We start from the raw sequence: 24873 nt of genomic DNA, 5'->3' as shown, positions 1-24873 counted from the left end.
CTCTCTCTCTCTCTCTCTCTCTCTCTCTCTCTCTCTCTATTCAGCCAAATTACATAAGTTATTGCTAACGCACACACTTTCAAATTGTTCGGCAGAGCAATTGTTTTTCTTTTATTTCATCATATTTCTTATATTCATTCGATAGTATTCATATTTGATATGCAGGTGAAATGAAATGCCAAATCGAATGAAATACATAGAAAATGCGACAAGAAGAGATTCATTGTTCACGATAAATATCATAAAGTGTTATTAATATAGTACAGGAAATGGTTACAGTGCTTGGAATGTAATTGAAAATTGTCAGAAGGGCGATATAAAATATGCTTTGGTATACGAATGCAATAAAACTTAAATTTACACTCAAGGATCTACTTAAAATACGAAAAATGTTTCAATTGAAACAATGATAAATTCAAGACAAAAATCCCATTTATTCGTTATCAAGTGGCAAGAAATCATCGTTTTGTATTCTACTCAAGATCATTCATGTGATGAACACGAATGATTTATCTCAAATCGTCAAAGACATTTAAAAAAAGTGCATATATTTTGATTTTCATCATTTGAAAGCAAGAAAAACAAAAACAAATGCCATTCGATACACGATCTTGTAAAGTAAAATAGCTTGCCCAAACTGAAGAATGTTTAATGTAATTAAAACTGATCGACACACCCAATTACTGTTTTCATCGCGATACAAACACAACACAGTCGAATGCAATACACAAAATTGGGGATAAAAAAACTATGTTTGCTGCCAAATGGAATACAAAAAGAGTAACGGAGACAAAGATATGAGCAAGAGACATAAAATTAATGACCTTTTTTCGCTGTAAAAAAAATGTTCAGCATGTATTTCATATGCATTTATATTCAAACTAGCTGTGTGTGCAATAAACGTATAAGCATGCATTTTTGATATCACACACATGCTATATATATTTTATGTGGCATAAATAATCAGACGAGAAAAAGAAGGAAAGAAAAAATTGTTTCCGACGAATGCGAACCGATGAAAACGAGCAAAACAACTCGAATCATATATCAAAACAAAAGAAACACGCTTGCATTGTCAAATAAATGTGATTGTGTTTCTTCTTTTATTCTAAATACAATACATAAACAAGCAAAGAACGGATCATCTACGATCGATATTGACTTGTGGCCGGTTGTTGTGTATTTTTCGCACTGAATATTTGTTTGATAATTTCATTTGAAGAAATAACAACCACAATAACAACGTATTAACATATATTGTTGTGGGTTTTATATTCTAATTCATTTATAGAATGGCTTCGTCTTGTACATAAACACACAATCGACCCCACGAATAAATTCGTAAATGTTTTAAAGCATGCATCTGTTTTGTAAGTGTATACATATGTGTGTCTGTGTGCATGTATATGGCAATACACTGTGTATAATCGACATTTACCGGTTCTCGGCAAAACACTCACAAATACACGAGCAACGCGTACGGGAAAAAGCATTTAAAAAAATATACACACACTGAATAACAATAACGAAAAAAATAAAACTCAAACAACGCCTGAAGTGCCACATTTAAAATGTGCCGCGAACATCGTTTGGTATTCCTTCTTTTATTTTATTTTTTTCGCTCTTTCACTGGCTCTCTTCTTATTTTTAATTATGCTCTTCAAACACCCATTTTTTACCTATGTATGTAATATGTGTACACACGGCGATTTAGCCGCATCAATTGCCCGCTTCACACAAGAGAACAAAAGTGTGTGGGGAATATGCACTTTAATTATCAAAGAAAATTTCAATGTTCAGTCATTGTTTGTAACTGAAAAAATTTCTCTCTATCGCTTGCAAAAGAAAGATTGTGTATGCTGAAAGCATATTATGCTTCATGCTTTGCAGTGCACATCATTCTTTTTTCGTTCGGTTTTGGTTTTAAATCAAGAACTTTATGTATTGAAAGCGTGGGCTGACACCTTGAATTGCCATTGGTAGATTCGCGAAGGGATCAATATGAAACAAATTCAAAGGAAGATAAAACAAAAATGGAATAAAATAATTTTTATAAAAAGACTCACCTTTTTTATTTTAAATTGGTTGATTCAGCAATAAATCATTAAATCACAGTAAAAGACAGATAGTATGGATGTTATAGACGAACAATGCGCACAAATAAGTTTTAAACACCAACACACTGATACAATAACAAACCGATAAATACTAAATTTTTTTTTGCTGCAATCTCGAAAATCCTGTTTATTTTTTATGGTCTTGTTCATGCGTTTTTATTCACCGTCGAATCGCAACTGTTGAGAAGAGAAAAAAGAAGAAGAGCGAAATGCAAACAAATTCTGAATTATTTGTCAAGTCCTTGTAGTTGTTGATATCGCGATTTTGTGCAATCAGACAAACTGAATGAGATGAGCAGGTTCGCCAATCGAAATTATTGGCTGGTTTATTTATTTATTTTTTTTAAAAAGAGGTAAACAAAATCGATGAATACTTGTAGCGATCAATAAAAAGGAAGAGCACGATATAAAAAAAATGAAACTTAACCAAATGAAATCATACAATTCATTTGACAGGGTTAATAAATAATGTAAGCAACAAATTTGCACTTTGTCTAATTGTAACAGAACACTCGTGTGTGTGCGCATGATCCAATTGTTGTCCATTGGAATCGCGGTGGTTGAATTATGTTGCTAAAGCAATGCTCATTGCAACAGATGACAAACCACCACAAAAATATACATGAAATAAATAGAGACGAGTCGATGTAAAGTCACCACCAATTGACTTTCGTTTTTCATTTTGCTATGATGCACACCGAAACAATTGTGTGTTCTTACTTTTCATTTGACGAAATTCGTCCCAAATAATGAAATATATATGGATATATGCGTTCTCCTCACATTACACATTCGATTCGAATTTCAATGTTACTTTTGGATGGATAAAACCCAAACCGAAAAACACTCATTGATTTTCCTTTTTTTTTCTACTTGCATGACTTCTTTTCATAATTTCTCTATACATTCTTCATGGAGTGATTTCGGTGCTCTTTTCTCTCGTTCTACCATTTGTGTGAAATGAATTTGAATATTCGATTATTGTTTATGTTGAAAGCGAGAAAAATGTATACAAAAAATATGCATCAAATTGTGTGTGCACTCTAACTTGATTGAATTAATAGCACGAATGGTGCGAGATTGATCGGATGGAGTATGTCGTAACAGCGAACGCTTGATTCGCACATTAAAAAAAATCTAAAAAAAAAACAACAACACGAAAAATGAATCCAAAAAAAATGTTACTAAATATTATAATATGTATCTAGTCGATACAGGCGCGCAATTGTTTCAAGTGAGCGCCACATGAGCGAACGGTTTTTGTGTAGTGGTAGTTGTAGTACAATTGAAAAGAAAAAGGCACACGCCCATGGAATTCAACCAAATCTAATTCGCGTTCTTGTTCAACGCGCGTGAATGTGTGTTGGTTCAGAGCTTCGAATGTGTTTGTACATTCTGGCATGCCGTATCTTGAGTAAAAAGAGAAGAAAAAAAAATTGTATGCAATGCAGAGAAAAGATCCTTCAAATTTTCCTTTAAATTTCTTTTGTATAAATATTTTTTTTAAGAATTATTATGAAGCTAGGAAATCCATCGAAATTCATAAAACTTTGAATGCAAATCGGTTGTGTAACATGAACCTTGTTTGTTTACTACAGACGTGAAGAAAAAAAAACAAGAACCCATTGAATTTAAACTTTAATGTACACGCATCTCAAATATGAACTATTTTCGTTGGTTACACTGTTCGTGCAGAGAAGTGTGCATTGAAAATCGGTTTTGTTTTGGGAAAATGTCAACTAGTCAAATGTTATTGAATAAAAGTCACGAATAATTTTGGAAATTTCAATTTTTCATATGAAGCGCCATTGAGAGTTGTAGTTACATGTATTTTCTTGGACTTCAAACAAACAATAGCCAGATTACACTGTACACAGTTGACAAGTTCATTCTTAAAATGTTAAATTGAACTCTCGGTTACATTGTTTAAAAAAGGCAAAAATGCGGATATGATCATTACCCGTTGCCATCACACTGTTTGGCATTCGTACTCCGTTTGGTCTTTGCATTCAAAAGTAAATAAAATATATATTAAACCGCTCTATCTATTTCATTACATTTTTCCCTCTGTCTGTCTTTCAATCGTTTCGCTTCTTTGACTATCTCGATTTTTGTTGTTGTTGTTTTTGTTGCTGTTTCATTTTATGCACGCATTAACATCTAACAAAAAAATCGAAAATGATACGTCTTTTTCTTCTGTTTTATTCTTTGCATTTACTTTTTCTTATAAAATTCTTTTTATGATTTTATTTTGGCACTTTTTTTCAATTCACTTTAAGACTTTTGATTTTTCCATTAAATTTGCCGTGTACAAATGGTATCTAGAACAGTTTCATTCACATTGAACACATTTTCGGTTGCGACCGTGATTACAAAAATTCAACAAAATATGGAAAATTGATTTGAATTTTCAATGTTCGTTCGTAATGCCGAAAGTATGTGTATGTGTGTGTATGTATATGGTAGTCGTAAGAGATAGATTTTTCTGTATACCAAAAAGTATGTGATGAACCGAAATATTTGACTTTTTTTCTTTGGTATTTTAAACCAATTTTCCTCACTCTCTGTTTCTCATTCAATTTAAACTGATTGATCAAAATACCACGATTAATTGATTCTGATTTTTTTTTTATCAATTACGTTTCTTTTTTTATCGGAACACTGAACAACTATTACTTTTTTTATTATTTCCCTTTTTGGAGTGTAACCTCTCCGTACATTCGATTTTATTTTTCTTCGTTTCAAATGGCCGACGACTGCTTACTCGGCGTCTCTTTTCTGTCTGAATATATTGTGTGTTTATGTGCACATGAACAGTGGTGAGCTAGAGCAACGGAGTAGTATATGGATTTTGTTTGACGGTTTTGTATCGGCGCAATACAACCAAACCAAATTGACCAAATACACGTACACAAAGAGTGCCTGAAGATGCGGCGCGCATTCTCCCATTTGAACATTTTATTTCCATTACCTCATTCGAGTGTTGTGTATTCTTTTTTTTTCCTTCACATTTGCATGTATTTGTATGAGAATCGCGAGTGTATATGTGCTCTTCGAATGAAACATACACAGTATCGGTGTTCTTTTAGCATTTAGTTCCGTCAGATTAGATCATAAATGTATTCTTAGCTGAGTGAATGCTGACTTCAAGTATACATGCATTGGATCGCATCACATAACAAACAATTCACTGATGAAAAGGCAACGCAAAAGATGGCGACAGTGGTACATAACATTTTCCATCTAATTTGATTTTTGAGCTCATGAAATAAATACTCATGCTTCTTTGAAGCAATTCCATTTTCAATAATAAATTCAACAATGAATTTGTATCATTTGTTGAAGCGATAAATCGATTTGCCAAAAAAAAAATCAAGATTTTAACGTATCATATCATTTTTCACTTTGGTCTCGATTTAAACGTATTCATTACGGGGCACTATCTTTTCATGTGAAAGTGTCACATTCAGTTGTTGTAATGAATTGTTTTGAGCAAAAATGGCGGTTCTCTCTTGAGATGTGTGCGTTCGTTTGTATAGGTATTTGAGCAAAACATAATGACATTTTGGTATCGGCCGACTAAGAATTTGGATCAATAGGGAGTGTGGTGCAGCGCGTGTGTGTGGCGCTTTATTTTTCGAAAAACAAAGCAGTAAATTATGAGTAAACTGCATTTCTAAATATTGTAAGTTATATTATACAAATTATTCATTCGTTTGAATAATGTTTAAAGTGCATTATTCCATAAAATTGTATTGAAAATTCGATTGTAAGTTTGAAGTGTTGAGACACAATGCGGCAACGATCAACAGCTGTGTCAAAACAGTAAGAATACCTCGTTTGTGTTTTCACTTGATTGGTGCACTTATGTTTTTACATTTCAAACAAGAATCAATTGTTGATCGGATCGGATCGAATATTTTTGCTATTTGCTTCATACCATGCATCGGCACATTTTAATTGTAATTAATTTGTTTGCAGACTTTTTTTTCATTTTCTCTTAGTTTTCCGGCCATTTTTGTCGTGCGTTTGAATAAACAAAACGAAAAAGTTTTTTTTTGTTCCGTTAAGAGATAAATAGTGTGTTGAATAGTAAATAAGGACGAATAATGGGTCGATCACCCTCACCTCGCCGCCGTGATAAAAATCGAGAACGTGAATTCCGGGCACGAAAACGGTCCAGAGATCGTGAAGTCCGCGGTGAACGTGATGAACGAGACAGAGCTGATAGATCACATCGATCAAGAAGTCGTGGGCGCGACAGAAGCAGGAGCCGAGAACGAAATGAACGAGACAAAGATCGAACCGTGCCGTACGTTCCTTGGGCATTTATAACAGATTTTTTTTTTTTTGAATGTGATACTAATTATGTGGTGTATCTTTTTTTTGGTATGTGTATTTAGGTCACGGTCATATGAAAGAGATAGAACTAAAACGTCCAGATCGAGACGCGGACATGGTGGTGGCAGTAGCAGTGGTGCTAGTAGCTCAAATGCAACTGTGGGCGATCGACCCATTGTTACGGATGCTGATCTCGAGGGTAACTAGTTGGTTTTTATATAGGCACAATTGAACAAATTAAAACGAAAACAAATAAGGTTAATGAACAATGAAATATTGATAGGAAAATCTGCGGAGGAACAAGAAATGATGAAAGCGATGGGCTTCTGCGGATTTGATTCAACAAAAGGGAAAAAAGTCGATGGAAATGATGCTGGAGAAGTGCACGTAATTCTAAAACGCAAGTATCGACAATACATGAATCGCAAAGGTGGTTTCAATCGGCCACTTGACTTCGTTGCATAGTTTTATAATTGCTGCCAAATTCAATGATTTATTCGATTCAAATTATGTTGGTGTATTTTGCTCATAAAATAAGTTTGTTTGCAAGACACACAAACACACGTTCAAAAGGAAATCAATTGGAAGAAGAATGGCATCAAAAATCAGCAATCGATTGGATTGAAAAGATAAGAATTTTTTTTTAAACGCAGCCTTATCATAACTCAGATTTCATAAGCCAGTTGACAACATTTTGTTTATGTTCATCTTATTTCATTTTATTATACATACATTCATTAATTTCATCCGTTACAGCCGTAGAAATAGTTCCATAATACCTATAAACCTTGCCTTGTTATCGCATAACAATCATAAAGAAGATATGGTATTGTTCGTCGATTTTTATGAATGTGATGCCATTTGGCATTTCATTCGAATGTTTAGCGAATTTCCTGTAAAGGGAACATTCTCAATTTATAGTGCTTTTCATTCAAATGAGCTGACCATCTAAATGGTTTGACGTTCAACGGGTATATATTTATATATAATATTTACACTGTTTTTTTTTATTTCGGGTATACACAACAAACAATCATATTCATAGAAAGAAAAGAGACTGACGAAAGTACTGAATGACACATTTTATTAACAGTCTTTGTCTATCTCTGCATCAGGTTTTCCATATTTTTTTATAAACAATTGAATGAACCATATTAAAATTATTTACACACAACAATAGAACGGGTTTACACAGAAATACACACACACATACTTAACTAAGCTGATTTTATGATAGACTTTAGATTGGAGCTATCGGTAATGCTATTCGACCAGATTGCATCTTAATTCGTTTGGATATAATCAAAATGCGATTGTTGTACAAACACGTAGAAAGAATTGTTATATTCACTTTGAATTGGACATTTCCGCTTGGAAACAAAGCAACAAATGAAATAATAGTTGATTCATATCCATTGCATCATTTGAATGAATGACCAAAGAAATGATCCCTTTTTCTTCTTTTTTTTGTTCTGAAATCATTTTCTTTCGGCAATTTTTTTTTCTCATCAAAAATAATTCAACCAATCATAAGAATCTTCATGAAATCAGCTGAAAATTGCAATAGCCAGGTTTTACACATACATTTTTTACAATAGTCAAACACAGTTAAATAATTATATTCAAATATTACCGGTACAAGAACATACACAGCAACAACAACCACAAAATACAATAGATTTTAAGTGTTTAAATGAAATAAAACAAATGAAAAACTAACTTATAAGTCTTATATCGAATAAAATCCGTTATAAATATTATGAAGCCGTACCTACTGAAACAGAAAAATGCGCCCCATATTTACACCATACAGAAATAGACACAAAAATGAAATGAATTATTTTCAATAGCCACACACACACACATGCCCATTCACACACACACACACACACACACACACACACACACACACACACACACAAAAATGAACATGCAATAGCCAGGGATTTGTTATTTATAAGTACAATTTATAAGTTAAAATAACAGTTAAAATGGGAATCAAGAAATTATAAACAATAGTACCTCATTGTTGGTGTCATATGAATATTTTTTTTTATCGATTCTCAATTCTTCTGTAGTCCATTTCTGTCCATTACCATGATCTTTGTTTCATTTTTCCGTTTTTCTACACACTTTTGAAAGTTAAAAGTCATAATAAAATAGTCGTTAATCGTTTCATAAATTCTGATCATAATTTGTTGTGATTTTATTGCGATCATAAATATATAAAATAGTGCGAAATTCCGTTTAGAATTTTTTTTTAACAAAAATGACAATTACTTATTGAATATTTGGACATTTGTTCAGCAACTTTTGATAATATATCATCCTAAGAACCAAAAACAAAAACGACCGAACTGAGTTCATTGTGACGTCATACTGTTTAATACATGTATTGGCAATAAAGAATTCGATGTGCTCTCTTTGGTCGTTTTTTCATTTCATAATTATTTAAAAAAACAACACTTTTTAACAAATTTAAACTATTTAAATTAATATTTATGTATAAATTTGGATATTTAATGTTTTTAAGCTTATGAAATAAAAAAAATTTGAACTACAATCATTTGGTTTTTGTTTTATTTACATAATTTTGTAATATTTTTTTTATCACACCAAAATTTAGTACAAAAATTGGTGATCATTCTTTTTAAAGTCTTAAGATGCCAAACAGCACAACGAACTTACAGAAAAAATGTTTTTTAAAAAATGTCTTATTTTGAAGTGAATTTTTCTAGCAATTTTTATTCAGCGTAATTGCATTGAAGCTTAAAACAACAAAAATCACTAATCACACACATCGTCAATTGCTTCGATTGAACTCTGAGGTATATTAATATAATTGGAACATTATACACATCTCACCATCAGCATATAGGTATTTCTGAATATATAATATTTATTCGAGCCCATCAAATGATTAAAATCTGGTACTTCACGCATAGGGCAATGACTTTTGTAGTTTTCATTTTTCATGTATGTCTTGAATAATGAAGTTCAGTTCATGCAAAAATGTAACTTTCGTTTTTTTCATCAAATTCTGTAGAATTCCGTTTTAGCGAAACTTCATTACAATGAAGTAAAGCTTGAACAAAAAAAATGTGTGATCTAATTTTTCGTCCAACGAACACATATGGCATAATCACCTAAGTTAAAGTTCACTTCACAATCGATAAATACCAAAGCAGACCATAATCGATGGACCTCCAACGATTGTTCAAAAATAAAACGTCAATAGTTTTTGACCAGACACTGATTAAATAAATAATAACCCATGACATTTCATCGAAAATCTTCATCCAAATGCATTTGCGAACAGATAATTATGTTTTAATATAAAATTTTCAATTTGATTTTTGTAATCTCTTTTATGTGTACATTCGAAGCTTTTGAATGTGTAGCGATTATTGTTGAGAGTAGAATGATGATTGTTATACCCTTGTCACAAGTTATACAACGACAACAACATATTAAATCAAAGGCTTATCTGTATGCGCTTAATTAATGATGTGAAAATATTTTCAAATCTATGACTTTTTATTGCAAATGCCATGAATTGAATGCACCAAAAAGTGTCGACCATTCACAACAACGACATTTTGGACAGCTTAATCTTTATTAAGAATAGATGCACATATGAAAAAAAGTACGTTTTAAGATACAAAAAGGTTGGCATATTGAAACCGGCATCATCTAATGCTAATTGGGGCTTAAAACCATTTTACCACGATTTAAGACCATAATCAGTTGCCAAAAAAAAACGAATTTCATATTTCTTTTGCTTTTGCTTCGGATGAATCATCTAGTGATCTAGTTCTAGTAATGCACTTGCGACTCGCCGCTTGAAATTGAGTATAAATATTCGTTATTGATTTCAGTTCAGCATCAGTTACAACTTATTCGATCAATCGTATACGACGTCGTGTAGTAGTAAAATTTATCTCAAAATCATCAACAAAATGAAATTCTTGGTAAAAACTCGTGGATTTGTTTTGATTTTGAGTTTTTTTGCTCGTGGATTTGTTTTGATTTTGAGTGTATTTTTGAATAAAACAAGAACATATTTTCGATGGTAATAATTTTTTTATTTAATATTTCTGATGGATATCAGGTTGTTTTTTTGGTCATCGTAAGCTGTGCATTTGGTGCATTGCTGCCAACCATCTCCCATTCCCATCAAGTGCATCAACCAGTTTCGCATCATGTTCCTGTTTCACACAGCGCACCAAAAGCCTACGCCGCCCCAGCTGCCTCCGCATATAGTTCCTCACCTGCATACTATACTCCTGCTTCTCATCATGTAAGCGGCGAGGCTGCAGCACCAATTCTCCGCTCATCTTCCGACATTCGTCCCGATGGCCAGTATTCTTATGAATACGAAACTGGCAACGGAATCTCTGTTCAAGAAGGTGGTCATGCCTCAAAAGCTGTCCATGGTTCATTTTCATATACTTCACCTGACGGAACTCCAATACATTTGACTTATGTGGCCGATGAACATGGTAAATGAGTAAATATTATCAGTAACGTAACTTATCGTTGTACTATAACTGTTTTGTTCATTTAAGGTTTCCGTCCTGAAGGGGCCCACCTCCCAGTTGCCCCAGAAACCCCTCCAGCAATATTACGGAGTCTTGAATACATCGCTGCTCATCCATACAAAGAAGAAGCCAACTATCATAACACCGGTTACTATGCTCCAGCCGCTCCACAAACGAATTACGCACCGGTTGCCAAATCCATTCCAGTCACACAAAAACCATCTTACTATAACTTCCATGGTCAATACTAAGTTTGAATTTTTTAATACTGCTGTTTGGAAACTAAATTGAATAAAATAATGCATATACTCAATCAAAATTTAAATACTTTTTCAATTAATAGATTTTCAATTGAAACTAAATTGAATTTAAAAAGTTGTTTGTCGTATTTTTCTACTTTTTTAATTAAAATTTACTCAAAATAGATAGATTTAAATAAAATGAATTGAATGTCAATGCATATTCGAAGTTTTAAAAAAACGTATGTGAATGTTTTTGAATCGCAAATAACTGACGGAAAATCTGACAGATGTCGTTCAAATCGCGTTTCTTCTCCCCGAGCCTTTGGAGCTGTCAAGTAACATAACCAAAGTTCAAAACATTTGCAAAGACTTTCGATGAATTAAAAAATTGTTTTGTTTTTTCATCTGAAAGAAAAAGTAACACTTAGAAAGCATTTTTTTTTTTCAAATTGGTGTGAACAAAACGAGAAGAATGTCAACTCGATGGTACCCAATTTATAAACGTGGCAATCCACAATTACGTGTATTTATGCCGAATTTCTGGATGAAAATGGTGCGAAACGATCAGAAACCAACACCGCCTGCAAATGTGGTCACATTTCATTGTTCCATGGAGATGACAAAACACGACATTAAAAATTATTTGACCAAAATTTATAATGTTCCCGTAGTAGATGTACGAACAGAAGTGAGACTTGGTGAATTCTTCCGTGATCCAATAAACAAGTATGTCAAAAAGAAAGATGACTACAGAGTGGCCATTGTAACTATGGTATGTATTTGAAATTGTCCTTATGTGTTTTTATTCATACTAGTCTCGACTTATTTATTTTCTATTTACAGCCCGCCGAACAGACATTTGAATTTCCAACAATACACGACGAAGAGAAAACCGAAGAAGAAATGAACAAAGCAAAGAAATCGATCAGAGAGCAGGCCGATCTATTGAAAAAATTTATCAAACGCAATGAAAATAGTCGAAATTCACCGCCATTCTTCTCAATATAAAAAATGTGAACGAAAAATGCATTTTATGTAAAATACAATCACGAAAGAATAGTTTTTATTTAGAACAGAATAAAGCAGTTAAAATTTAAAGCCCTATACGAAATTGATTTATTACTGTTTTGTGGAGGTATTCATTGTATCATCTAATTTAATTGAGACAATTGAGGTATAACCATCGAAATTTTGGTTTTCATTCGATTTATATGCATAAATCTGTTCGATGGCTGTTTTACGGTCTAATGCATGCCGTTTCATATAAATGGCCAGAGCCCATTCAGGAACAATCAGTTCAAGGAACAATGCATCATACTGGAATGGAATTGAAAAAGAAAAAAGAAACAATTAAGACCTAGAGAGGCAAACTAATCCTAAATTGACCAAAAACCTTTCTTTACTTACACAAATCTCGCCAAATTCACCGATTTTCACGAATTTATCGAATAAAATGTCCAACATGGTTGAAAATTGATCAGTTGTAAACAACGAAATCATATCGAAATGATTGTAATCGCCGAATTGGCGTACCTTGGCATCAGTTTGTTTCAAGTAGTCGTGAAATAGATCTGATATCATTTTGTTGTGGTCATCGAATGATTTAAATAATTCAGAGTCGCTGATTGATTTTAGGTCGCTGAATGAAAATCAGATGCGGAATTATTTTATTTGTTGTTTATTAATAATAAGCAATTGTTGGGTCAAACATTGAATATCACTTACCTTTTTCCTATTTGGTCAATTCCATTCGAAATGGGCGTCAGATTCTTCTTATCCTTTTTGTTTTCGGACGGTTTCTTAATCTTCTTCTTCGGTTCAACTACTGTCTCGAATAATTCCGATTCGTTGGTAATTGATGGTGGTTTTGGTTTCAAGCGTTTTACTTTATCGGTCTTTGTTTTGGTCGTTTTTTTTATCATACTTTTTTGCGTTGACCTTTTGGATGTGTCCAATCGCTTTAAATTTTCGGGTGCCTTGAGAAGCCGTAATCTTGGAAAAAATTGTCCGCTAGATTTGCCATTAACGCGTGGCGTTGTTGTTAATCGGTTGTTTGTAAAACGCTTCACCGTTTTATGTCTTGATTTATCAAACGTTCCACGAACATCACTTGCGATACGTTTGAGTTGCTTATTCAAATTAGCCACCAATGGCGTACTGCTGCTGGAAGCCATGAAATTATTTTGGTGTGAAAATTTATCCGGTGAATTTTCAACGGAATGTATTTTTGTCTTTTCGATTATTTCGCTGAATTTTCGCTTTTTTTGTACCATATTCTTTTGGATTACTTCACCATTCTCGTCAAACTGCAGCAACGGCAGTCTTACACAACAATCTCTTAATCGAATTCCATTTTTGAAGTCAACTTTTGTGACGGCCGATGTTATTGCTTCTGTTGATTTGTCAATGTTTTCTTTTGGCGTCTTTTTGGACTCGATCAACGTCTTTTTTCTAACTGGTGTTACGACAGTCTTATTGGTGTTGTCATTGATTTCAGCACTGATTTTGGGGCTAGCGATGTTGGTTGCAGCGGTGGGACTGTTAATGTTAGTTACAACAATGGCCGGCTTAAATTTATCCACATTTGAACGCTGGAAAACTTTAACATCGATCACGAACGGAAAAACTGAATTGAAATCAATTGAATGCAACAATTTCGAATAGAATGCTACGTCCATATCCGTCCATGTAATTTGCAGTTGAAAATTTGTGCTGTCAATTTGTCGTTCAATAGCTGTCGGTTTTCGAAGTGGATTCTGGATATAATATTCAACTGGTTCGTGCAAGGCATTTAATATTTGATGCCAATCGTTTAATGACATGAATTTATTCAACGAACAATTGCCGGCATATTTTCCAATTGCACTGTCATCATTACACTCAAATTCAAAGTGATAGACCAAATAATTATCGGAATGCTAATGAAAATCAATGCGGAAAATTAAGAATATGAATTTTATGGTCCGAATAAATAAATTGTGAAACAAACCTTTGTATATTCGATAATGTGCGTCATTTTTGTTTTGTGTTCAATTTATCGGTATCAATCACAATTGCGTAGCACCTAAACCGAGAAACGAATGACAGACACAAACTGCATTACAGTGCTAATACACTACTATAACTGTCACAAGTGTGAATATTGTTTATATTTAAAATTCCAGAGCATGCAAGTGTCACATTACCACCAAACGACTGATTCAGCAATCTGTTTTGAAAGAATCAGTGCATTGAGATGTATACAGGATCGTATTTGAAATCGTTTGACTTATACATTTAAAATATTTTTTTATTATTAAGTGGAAGAAAAATCACATGAAACATATATTTATATAATTTTATTATTTTCAATTTTATTTTTAATTTTTTAGTATTTTTTTTACTATTTGCTAACAAAATACAGAGACATAGATAGATTCAAAAATTCAGCAGAAAACTCATTTTCTCTAATTGGATATTTTTATGAAATATGAAAGTAACCTCCAAAACTGGTCGATTCTATTGTCAAATTAAAAATGGCGCGAAAATTTCAAAAGTCAATGTCACAAAAAGAAAGAAAATTTCGAAATCGTAATTGTTGTAACATTACATGAAGTCCTTTCAAATTGAAATTGATTAATATTTTATAGGATTGTGAATAAAATTTAATTGAGCTACTTTTTTCATTGAAAATAAGATCATCAAAATGAAGCGGCACCGATATTTCTATTGTGGCACCCATTTTCCCAATTTTCGGATCTTTCCCATTGTATGCAAATGTCTAGAAATGGTTGATCGGCCGACATTTAACGCCATTGCAAGTTCTTCTTGAGTTTGACATGGATCTTCATCCAATAATGCTTCCAATTTGGCAGGTTCAATTTTTTTTGGCTGGCCAAGGCGTTCTTTGTCTTCTGTCTCAAAATCTCCACTTTTAAAGCGTCGAAACCAATACTCACAGGTTGAAATCGATGGAGTATGCTTGGAACCATAAGTTTCCGACAATAATCGATGGCTCTCAGCGGCGCTTTTCTTCGAATTAAAGAAGAATAGTAAAACTTCCCGCAAATGCTGTTTTTTTGGCACGTATACTGACATGATTGTAAGCGAAGAAAATTGTGTTGTTTACACTTTAACAAAATAACACATCCTGAAAAGTAATATCAAATGATGAGGCTTTCACGTGAATATAGTTACCGTATGGTCCGATGCGATATAGTACAAGTAACGCAATCTTTTATCAATCCTTTAAAATTAATGCACACACCCAATAAATAAAAACAGAAAACTGCTTTTTCTAGAAGAGTTTCGATTTTATTTTCCGGAATGTTCTCGAGCATAAAAGTGTGAGATTGTATAGAATCCACGGGAACCCTTAAAAAAGTATGATGCGAAGCCTTGTATTCGAATTCGAAATACGCCGAACACAATTGGCATTACATGGAATGAACGAAATTGTTTAAGTATGTGTTTTGCGTCAGTTGGCAACCTATTACTGTCAAAATCCAGTTGTAAATTTGGTTCACATACACGGGCGAAATACCGCATTGATTGGAATTATAGAGGTTGTATCTGTGTTGGTGCATGATATTTGCGTTTTCTTAACGAACAAACAGCTAAAAAGTAGACGCACACACGCGCCAATCGACAAAACACACAAACACACACATGAAACGATTCGTCGTATACGCGTACGAATATATATTCGGTATTCTAGAAAATTCCCTACATGGGTACCTATTTTCAATGTTCAACTCTACAATATTCACACAGTCATAATTTGAAGTGAAGAACACGCGTCTAAAAGGTGTTTTAATTCTCTGCGAGAAAGAAATACGAACGAAAGTATTACACAAAAATTAATAAATTTTACTTTAATTTCGTTTTGGTTTTTTTTTATCGAAAAAAGAAACAATTCAAGAAATATAAAGCAAATCATTTTAATCGCAATCATCAACGAGGTAAAAGAAAATTCGCATTTTTTATGCCATCAAATTTGTGTGAAAAGAAATATATTGTTGAAATAAGTGCGTTTGAGGCAAACCGCATTGGTGTGATGGAAAGTGTGAAGTAGTAACAAGAGCAAACAAATGACAAGAGATATAAAATAAAGTTTGTGCTGATGCTATTGGAATCAATTTTTTTTTAATTTTTTCGTTTGATGCGATCAAAACAATCAATAAAATCCAATGACATTGAGTACTTAATATTTCCAATTATATTTTCCAATTAAAGTTTTTTTTTAATTTACTGCGTCAAGCCTATTTTGAATTGAATTTATTTGCGAGTACATTTGCTGCTCCAAGAGTTCGATTTTTTTTTCGCTTCGAAAGTCAAAAGTGTGGATCTCTGATGTTTCATTCATCAGATCAATAAAAGCATCCGTTTTATTGGCTCTTGCACCGCATTTATTGTAGCATATAAAAATGATATGCTGATGAGAATAAGAGATTAGATTCGATGTTTTATTTTATATTTGCAAAAGAAAAAGCAGTGCCGCTGTCATTTGACATTTGTTTCATGAAACATTAACTTAAAATCGTGTGTTTCTTTTTTTTTCGCATTTTACAGGAACGAAGACGAGAGTTTTAGAGAGTGTTTTTTTTATATTGAATAAAACCGGAATCAACGAGTCGATATGTCTGTAATTGGAATAGATTTTGGTAATGAATCATGTTTCATTGCAGCTGCTGTTTCGGGTGGCATCGAAACACTTGCAAATGATTACAGTTTGCGTGCAACACCGTAAGTATTAAACCTTCCTTTGTCCTACATCAAATTATCACCAAATTCTATGTTTTCTTCAAAACTAAAAACGCAAAATAAAAAGTGCTGAGATGTTGTTATTATGTGCCTGTGTGTTATTGTCATGAAACATGCATAATACCGTTTTAACAAAGCCATATCGTTCGACGTGTGTCAAAATAAACATCAAGTTTTTCGAAACAGAGAAAATCAGATCCATGCGTTTTTCTCACTGAGTAAATAAAACGCATTGGTTTTTTATTGTGTTCATTGCATGGTTGTTGTCATTGTTTCAATCGATCATAATCACAGGAAACTATTACAGCAACAAACAAAAAATTTCCATGCGACAAATTAAAATAACCTCAAAATCAACCAAGTGCTCAAGTGTGAATGAATAAATATGAGAAAACAACGTTTTCGAGTGTATGTCAATTGATGTGTATACGTATGAACTATTGGGCAAATATTTTATTATGAATCACGATAGCATATCTTTTTATCAAAATTAATGTACATTTTTTCCGTAGCTTAATCATTTTGAAGCCGGTTTTAATTTATTGAAAAAATTTCCAATGAAAATAAATATCAAAAGGCATTCGATTCGTTGCTAGTACATATGTATGTAAGTGTGTGTGTGTGTGTGTGTGTGTGTGTGTGTGTGACAGGGATGGCTGGTAGTTTGATTATCTTACGCATAACGTAACGAAAGAGACGACCACACGAAATAAGCTTATTATTACCATTACATCTAGCATTGAAAAATTCGCCGTCACATATGAAAAGAGATATCTTTATTCAAATGTTTTTTTCCTATTCATTCTTTCTTTCTTTCTTCTTGCTCTCTCTCTCTCCCTCTCTTACTTCCCTTCGTATTGGTTTTTACCACAGTTTATCAAACATTGAATGATGTTTGGTTTTCCCTTTCGAGAATTTTCCGACTCGATTCAATTTTAATTGCTACAAACAAAACATTGAATGATACATACGATTATGTTGCCATGTTTACACGAATCGATTTGAGATATATGCAATGCGTTCAAAGTTTTACATTTTTACTTCTGTTTTAAAGGTGGTTTTATTGGTTGCATATGATTTCTTTTCGAATCATACAAAATGTCAATTCGAAGGATGCATACTTGATTCGTGGTGAGCCTATTTTGGTGTATGCACTTTGAACGACCGGCGCACATCGTATGCATGCATACGCATTGGGACACAATAAAATGTGGCTATATGATTTTCAGTACAAATGAAAAATGGCCCTGAATGGATCTGAACTGGAGTTGTGTGTTTTTTTTGTTCTCCATTCTACATTCTCATTTGTCCTCTTGACACTTTTACATGAAATAAAATAACCTTCCTATTTTCCTTGTTACAACAAGACGCAGAACTTCATTTACGTCGAATGGGGAATTATTATGAACGAATTATAAAATTGACAAAGAATGCCACAAAATAGATGATGTGGTGATGCACAGACTAGAGTCCGAATCTCAACGGCGGCCCACATTCTCCTTTTTATTTCTCGTTCGCACAACAAAAAATGACGACACAATTTTGTCTCATCGCGTTCGCTTATTCATTGAATAATAACAGCCGTGATATGAACGTTGAACCGTTAAAATTGCGTTAAAAGGAATTCATCGAACCAGAGCATAAGCGCGATTCGCACTATATATATATATATTTTTGATTCTCTGGCGTATATCGATACAGACACACACACACACGCATACAAACAAAAATTGAGAATGATTCGTCATGTATTGAAACTTAAGCTTTCGAGCTGATTTCAATCGATGTTCAATGTGCCATTTGGCTGCTGCAGAATTGAATCGAATCTAGAATCGAATAAATGAAAGTAGGCGTATGACGCTCAGCTCATGCTATTGCTCATCATATTCAAAATATACATTTTCTCATAAATCACAGACACACGGCCGAATAATATTCGAAACAAATATCGCAAAGCTCGTTTCTTGCTTTTGCAGATTGCGTTTGATTTTTGAAGATAATTCGTATCGAGATCCACGTACTGAGTCCAACTTCATTAAAAACATCATTTTTAATAAATTGCGTAGTAATTGTCCGTTGCCTTTGTTTGCCTCAATTGATTATTAATGCTACAACAAGCAATTATATTCCAAATTCGATAGAAAAAAGAAATAATGTTACCAAATATATGGCATTATTTTCAAAACAAACAAGAACAGAACAAAAAATTGGTTATTATTCTTTGTTTGAACGACAACGAATACACAAAAAAAAACGATCTATCTCTTCATTAGGAAGTTTCTAATGCATAAATTAAAAGTTCCAATATGGCATTTTTATTTGGTGTTTTTGTGTATATTTTCGACTTATTTTCTGTTGTTTGCACATCGAGGGCACATTATAAATATTAAATTATAATTCAATGACTATATTCCAGAAATAAATGCATTCAGAATTAATTATATTAATCAAATGCGTTTGTCGTCTCGAGAATCACACACGCACATCACACTGCACATTTAATTCATGACGCGAGCGCAAAATCTTTAACCGACGACAATGAAAAATGATAATGTAATTTTGGTCAAATTATGTTTGCTCTTTTTTTGCGTCGTTCGAGATATACTTGTCATAAATTTTGCCTGCAATATCATTGAAAATGTATATGATTCGATGTGTTGTTATCCATTTGTCTTTGTCATGAATGGCTCGACTAATTATAATGATTTTATTATGTTTTTAATGTGTTTTTCACTTTATTTATTTATTTATTTTCAGAGCATGCGTTGCGTTTGCTGGCAAAAAGCGTGTGTTGGGTGTTGCAGCCAAAAATCAACAAGTGACAAATATGAAAAATACGGTTAGCAATTTCAAGCGTTTGTTGGGCCGTAAATTTAACGATCCAGCCATTCAAGATGAATTGAAAGCATTACCGTATCGCGTTGAAGCGTTGCCGAATGGCGGCATTGGTATTCGTGTTAGTTACATGGAACAAGAGCATGTATTTACGCCGGAACAAGTGACAGCAATGTTGTTTACAAAGCTAAAGGAAACCTGCGAAACAGCCTTGAAAAAACCAATGAAAGATTGTGTCATTACGGTTCCATCATTTTTCACTAGCGCTGAACGTTCAGCACTCATCGATGCCGCTCAAATTGCCGGCCTAAACATTTTACATTTATTGAATGAAACAACTGCCGTTGCACTGCTCTATGGATTTTACAAAACCGATTTACCACCACCGGAAGAGAAACCAACGAACGTTGTATTTGTTGATTTTGGTCAATCTCAATTGCAGGTTGCAATTTGTGCATACAATCGCGGTAAATTGCGAATGGTGAGCAGCGCTTGGGATCAAATTGGTGGACGAAATATTGATGCTATTATGGCTGAAGTGTTTGCCGAACAATTTATTAAGAAGTATCGTGTAAATGCCCATCAAAATCCACGTGCATACCTTCGACTAATGTCCGAAGTTGAAAAATTGAAGAAACAAATGTCGGCCAATAGCACAAAATTACCATTGAACATTGATTGTTTCATCGATGAGATTGATGTCACTTCAAACATGTCACGTACCGAAATGGAAGAACTTTGTGCTGACATTTTCAAACGGGTAGAACTCACATGCCGAAAATGTCTACAAGATTCAGGTCAGTTCAAATACATTCGTTAATTATCATATCATATTCTGCGGAATTTCGCTTAAAATTACCGAAAAATACCTCGAATTGGAAATTAAGTAAAAGTTACTAACGAAATTGGTTCAATTTTACTATTTCAGGTTTATCGGCCGATGACATAGCCGCGGTTGAGGTTGTTGGAGGCAGCACAAGAATTCCAGCGGTTAAGGCAATCATTGAACAAGTGTTTGCAAAACCAATAAACACAACACTGAATCAAGATGAAGCTGTATCACGTGGTGCTGCTTTGCAATGCGCCATCCTATCGCCAGCCGTTCGTGTGCACGATTTTGGTATTACAGATATTCAAAACTTTGCCGTTCGAATTGCATGGGATTTGGAGTCAAACAATCGTAGCGAAATGGAAGTTTTCAAATCACATCATGAGTTCCCATTCAGTCGAATGATTACATTACAACGTCGGGAACCACTTAGTCTTCAACTGTTCTATGCTGATCCAGATTTGCGTTCCGACTCATTTATTGGTAAGTTTAAAAACGCAGACGTCAATCACCACACAATTTGCTTTTTTATTGTCATATTTTCAATTTTATCGCAGTGTTTAATATGTTTTATTAATGACAATATCGCGAATGTTTTGAATCCAAACAGGTCGTTGGTATGTGAAAAATATTAAACCAACTGCAACTGGCGAAGCGCAAGAAGTGAAAATTAAAGTGCGCATTAATTCGAATGGCGTCATTCAGCTGACCAGCGCAAATATAGTGGACAAAAAACCGAAAGAAGAAGCTCCGAATGACAATGGAAACACCGACACCAATAACATGGAAGTCGCACAAGAGGTAAGAAAGACATTGATTCTTTGTTGTGCTGTTGAGTTGCTGTTCGGTTTTATTTTTCTTTTTCCACTTGATCGGACTTATTTAATTTATAGATACCCGAATTTACCTCTAAGGAACCTAATTCATTTAGAGTAGTTTGTATTGTTTATGGTTATTTTTTCTATTGTCATTTGAATATGCACCCAAACGACTGAACGTGCAAAAACTATTCAAAACTAATTTCTATCTTATTTTCTTCTTTGTATTAAAGAATTTGTTTTCAGGTTATTTCATTTATTATTAAGTACATTAGATAGTTCCCCACACGTACATGGGGGACCTTTGTTTGATGCTCATGTTTCAGTTTGTTTGTTTGTTTTTATTCATTTATTTCGTACCAAGATTTCAGCTGAAAATTGGGGATTAGGAAGAAAATTTTGCCTCGAAATGCATTGATTGAATTTGAAGTGTGAAAAAAATTAACGTTGTTGGGAAAATTTTGCTGTCAGAGATGTGGTTGATTGATAATTTTTGTTCATGTTTGTTACGTTTTCTTCTCCAATAATATCTGTAAACACCAAACTAATGAAACCAATCGAAAATTTACCTTGGTTCGATAAAAACATTTCATCCAATTTCTATTCATCATTTGTGTGTTTCCTTCACAAAATCCTAATTGTGTATAAATACTTGAAATTGCCACATAAATATGGCACTAACCATTTCCGAGTCTACCGCGGGCCACAACCAAGACCAATTAAAATGAAAAAGAAATACAAAAAAAAAACAATAATCTAAAAAAAATCGTACAAACAATATTTTTGTTTAGCCATAGCTCAGCTCCTTTCTCTATTTGTTACTTCTTCTTCTTCAATTTTTAGGGTGACTCGAATGACGATGCCAATGAATTACCACACCCTAACAATATACCACAATCACCCACATCTCAAGGTCAAGGTTGGACGCAACGGGTTAAAGGATGGTTTTCTTCGGTATGTTTGATTTTCTTGTGTACCAATCCGAAAGAAAAAGTGAGAGAGTGTGAGAGAAAGAGATAGAAAAAAGTCAAATACACAGATTGTGGCCGGCACACAGCTTCCGAATTTCTTATCCCCACACATCCACACCACCCATCTTTTCAATCTCGATTGACCAATTCGATTTTCGGCAAGATTCTCACACACAAATCTTCTCACGGATCAATGCATTTGGATGGCAATTTTGAATTTTTCTTTTGTACCATGATATTTGTTGGAGAGTGATTTCGACGTTCATATTTGGGTTGCATATTTTTTTGTTTTGGTTTGAGCAGCAAATTTTCTCTTGTTAAGTGGTTTTTTGTTTTGTTTTGGTTTCTGGCGTTTTATTTCTATTCGCTTCAAAGTAAATAGATTTTGGAAAATTAAAATTAATCAAGGAACGGAAATAATAATGAATGTATTATGAATGTTTCGTTGCAGGGTGACGATGGCAAAAAGGGTAAAAAGAAAAAATCGGCTGATTTGGTTGAACTTCCATTCGATAGCCAGTTGCCTGGCAACACCGAAGTTGATCTACAAAAATTCAAAGATGAAGAGGTGAGTTTAAAACAAATCGTCATTTTTTTCGTATGTCATGTTGGTAAAACTATAAATGCAATTAAAATCTCGTTTACTAATATTTCGTTTTCTATAATAGTCCCGAATGATTGGCAACGACGAAAAGGAAAAGGAGCGTGTCGATGCACGTAATGCACTTGAAGAGTATGTGTATGATATGCGTGAAAAATTATCAGAAGAAGGTTCGCTGTCGACATACATTGAAGGTAATCACCGACAAAATATCTGCCAACAATTGAACGATTTGGAAAATTGGCTATACGAAGAGGGTGAAGATTGTGAAAATGATATTTATCGATCAAAATTGTCCGATCTTCATAAGCAAACTGATCCGATAAAAGCGCGTAGTTTTGAGTATGAGAATCAAATGAATGCATTCACCGAACTGGGTCATGCCGTACAAATGGCACGAAAATCCATCAATGAATTCCGTACGAATACCGCTAAATATGAGCATATCACTGAAGTGGAAATTTTGAATGTCACCGAAGCAACGGATCGTGCCCAACGTTGGCTGGAAGAGAACACTGGCCGTGTAGCAAATACATCGAAAACTCTTGATCCACCCGTGCGTATCAGCGACATTCGTAATGAATTGAATACGTTGACCGTATGTGTGAATAGTGTATTAAATCGACCAAAACCAAAAGCACCAACACCACCGGCATCAAATAATGGTACATCCGGCAATGGCGAACAAACGGAAGCCGGACAATCGGATGCGAAGAATGCCGAACAGGGCCAAGAAGACAAAATGGATGTAGAATAAAAGCAAAAGAACCGATTCTCGACGGTCATACATGGAATGCATCGCGTATTAATGTGTTGGCCGCGAAAACAATCAATGCTTAGGGATGAGTAGTTTAATGCTATAAACAACAACTGAATATACAAACATAAACACAAATTAAGGGAAAATTGAAGCAAGTAAAAATTGTAATAAAATAAGAGAACGGAAGAAACAAAAACAATAATTTAATTAATTGACTTAATTGCTATATTCTGATAGTTCTTATTTTATTTTATTTTTCTTTAAATAAAATGATGATAACGATACGATGTTGGTGATGCAAAATATAAAAAATAGAAGAAGAATGGATAATAATCAAACGAATGGCCGCAAGTGATCACACAAACAGAATTTTAAATGTTTGTACTAGCAAAAGGAAAATCTCTTAGGATACACACCTTTCTAAAACGATCGTGATTTTGAATCGTATTGCGCATTTTTTCTACACATTTTTTTTGCTACTCAAATGAAAATACAATTATTCGATTCGCATGATCGACCGTCCGATTCGATTCATTACTACGATCGTTTGTGAAATGTATGAAAACTACACAAATATAACGAACACATTATTTATTCACCAGTTCGACAATAGGTTTCTCAAACAAAACACAATTAAACAACAATTCACATGTATTGAAGGCTAGAGCCACACGAATTTGAAAAGATTTTTATGACTCAACATGATATAAATGTTGATTTCACATATTAAGTTCAAATGAATGATTTGGCAACATTTTTGATGTTTTTTGATGGATTTACATGCAAAATCACTTGAAATTTTGTGAATACATTGCACCAAGTCCTAAAATCTTTTAACCAACTTAACAGTGCATACTTTTATCTATAAATTTACTCGAAAATTGAAATTCTCTATTGCTTTACCCATAACGCTAGATAAACAGATAAAACATTCTCGTCATATTAAAACATGAAGGTAATCATTTTTTTCAACATATTCAAATAAAAAGCATTTATCGCTTTCATCACATTTTCCGTTACTATGATGTTGTTTGTTGTCATTTCAATTTTCCGTTCAATGGCTAAAGACACGCAAC

General features: G+C 33.5%; 6 protein-coding genes across 10 annotated transcripts in view; 4 read left to right on the top strand and 2 right to left on the bottom strand.

Annotated features, from left to right (window-relative positions):
- The window catches only part of LOC116345426 (protein hu-li tai shao), a 17402-nt gene extending 12475 nt beyond the window's left edge, over nt 1–4927 (bottom strand). For 2 of the 3 annotated variants that reach the window (XM_031774766.1, XM_031774768.1), the window contains exons 1-2: nt 4794–4927; nt 2067–2294 (exon numbers count right to left, since the gene is read on the bottom strand). The gene's annotated coding sequence lies outside the window, so the exon portion shown is untranslated. Of the gene's footprint in view, nt 1–2066; nt 2295–4757 lie in introns of all 3 variants that reach the window. The other variant, XM_031774767.1, reaches the window with a different exon arrangement.
- A 744-nt stretch (nt 4928–5671) lies between these two features.
- LOC116345310 (U4/U6.U5 small nuclear ribonucleoprotein 27 kDa protein) lies at nt 5672–8351 on the top strand. 2 transcript variants are annotated; one of them, XM_031774562.1, is made up of 4 exons: nt 5672–5802; nt 6099–6429; nt 6521–6657; nt 6742–8351. In XM_031774562.1, exons 2-4 carry the CDS (start codon nt 6227–6229, stop codon nt 6921–6923), a joined length of 522 nt encoding a protein of 173 aa, XP_031630422.1. In that variant the 5' UTR covers nt 5672–5802; nt 6099–6226; the 3' UTR covers nt 6924–8351. The 2 variants fall into 2 exon arrangements, with proteins under 2 accessions (XP_031630422.1, XP_031630423.1); XM_031774563.1 differs by having other exon boundaries at nt 5693–5802; nt 6122–6429.
- A 1990-nt stretch (nt 8352–10341) lies between these two features.
- On the top strand, nt 10342–11318 carry LOC116345383 (endocuticle structural glycoprotein SgAbd-2-like). Its single transcript, XM_031774688.1, has 3 exons — nt 10342–10429; nt 10570–10960; nt 11027–11318. The coding sequence occupies exons 1-3, from the start codon at nt 10418–10420 to the stop codon at nt 11248–11250; spliced, it is 627 nt and encodes a 208-aa protein (XP_031630548.1). The 5' UTR covers nt 10342–10417; the 3' UTR covers nt 11251–11318.
- A 258-nt stretch (nt 11319–11576) lies between these two features.
- On the top strand, nt 11577–12347 carry LOC116345384 (39S ribosomal protein L23, mitochondrial). Its single transcript, XM_031774689.1, has 2 exons — nt 11577–12013; nt 12085–12347. The coding sequence occupies exons 1-2, from the start codon at nt 11714–11716 to the stop codon at nt 12247–12249; spliced, it is 465 nt and encodes a 154-aa protein (XP_031630549.1). The 5' UTR covers nt 11577–11713; the 3' UTR covers nt 12250–12347.
- On the bottom strand, nt 12308–14538 carry LOC116345382. Its single transcript, XM_031774686.1, has 5 exons — nt 14427–14538; nt 14231–14305; nt 12967–14159; nt 12649–12880; nt 12308–12558 (listed from the first exon to the last, which is right to left on the bottom strand). The coding sequence occupies exons 2-5, from the start codon at nt 14255–14257 to the stop codon at nt 12361–12363; spliced, it is 1650 nt and encodes a 549-aa protein (XP_031630546.1). The 5' UTR covers nt 14258–14305; nt 14427–14538; the 3' UTR covers nt 12308–12360.
- A 1440-nt stretch (nt 14539–15978) lies between these two features.
- LOC116345381 (heat shock 70 kDa protein 4) lies at nt 15979–24816 on the top strand. 2 transcript variants are annotated; one of them, XM_031774684.1, is made up of 8 exons: nt 15979–16181; nt 16792–16965; nt 19741–20615; nt 20747–21130; nt 21258–21448; nt 22309–22419; nt 22888–23004; nt 23105–24816. In XM_031774684.1, exons 2-8 carry the CDS (start codon nt 16859–16861, stop codon nt 23792–23794), a joined length of 2475 nt encoding a protein of 824 aa, XP_031630544.1. In that variant the 5' UTR covers nt 15979–16181; nt 16792–16858; the 3' UTR covers nt 23795–24816. The 2 variants fall into 2 exon arrangements, with proteins under 2 accessions (XP_031630544.1, XP_031630545.1); XM_031774685.1 differs by lacking the exon at nt 22309–22419 and having other exon boundaries at nt 15980–16181.
- The last annotated feature ends 57 nt before the right edge of the window (nt 24817–24873 follow it).

Source organism: Contarinia nasturtii, unplaced genomic scaffold (assembly GCF_009176525.2).
Source record: "Contarinia nasturtii isolate CC-2019 unplaced genomic scaffold, AAFC_CNas_1.1 Cnas_scaffold_1240, whole genome shotgun sequence".
NCBI lineage: Eukaryota > Metazoa > Arthropoda > Insecta > Diptera > Cecidomyiidae > Contarinia > Contarinia nasturtii.
Note: the sequence above shows the minus strand (reverse complement) of the source record. Positions and strands in the feature narration are given on the sequence as shown.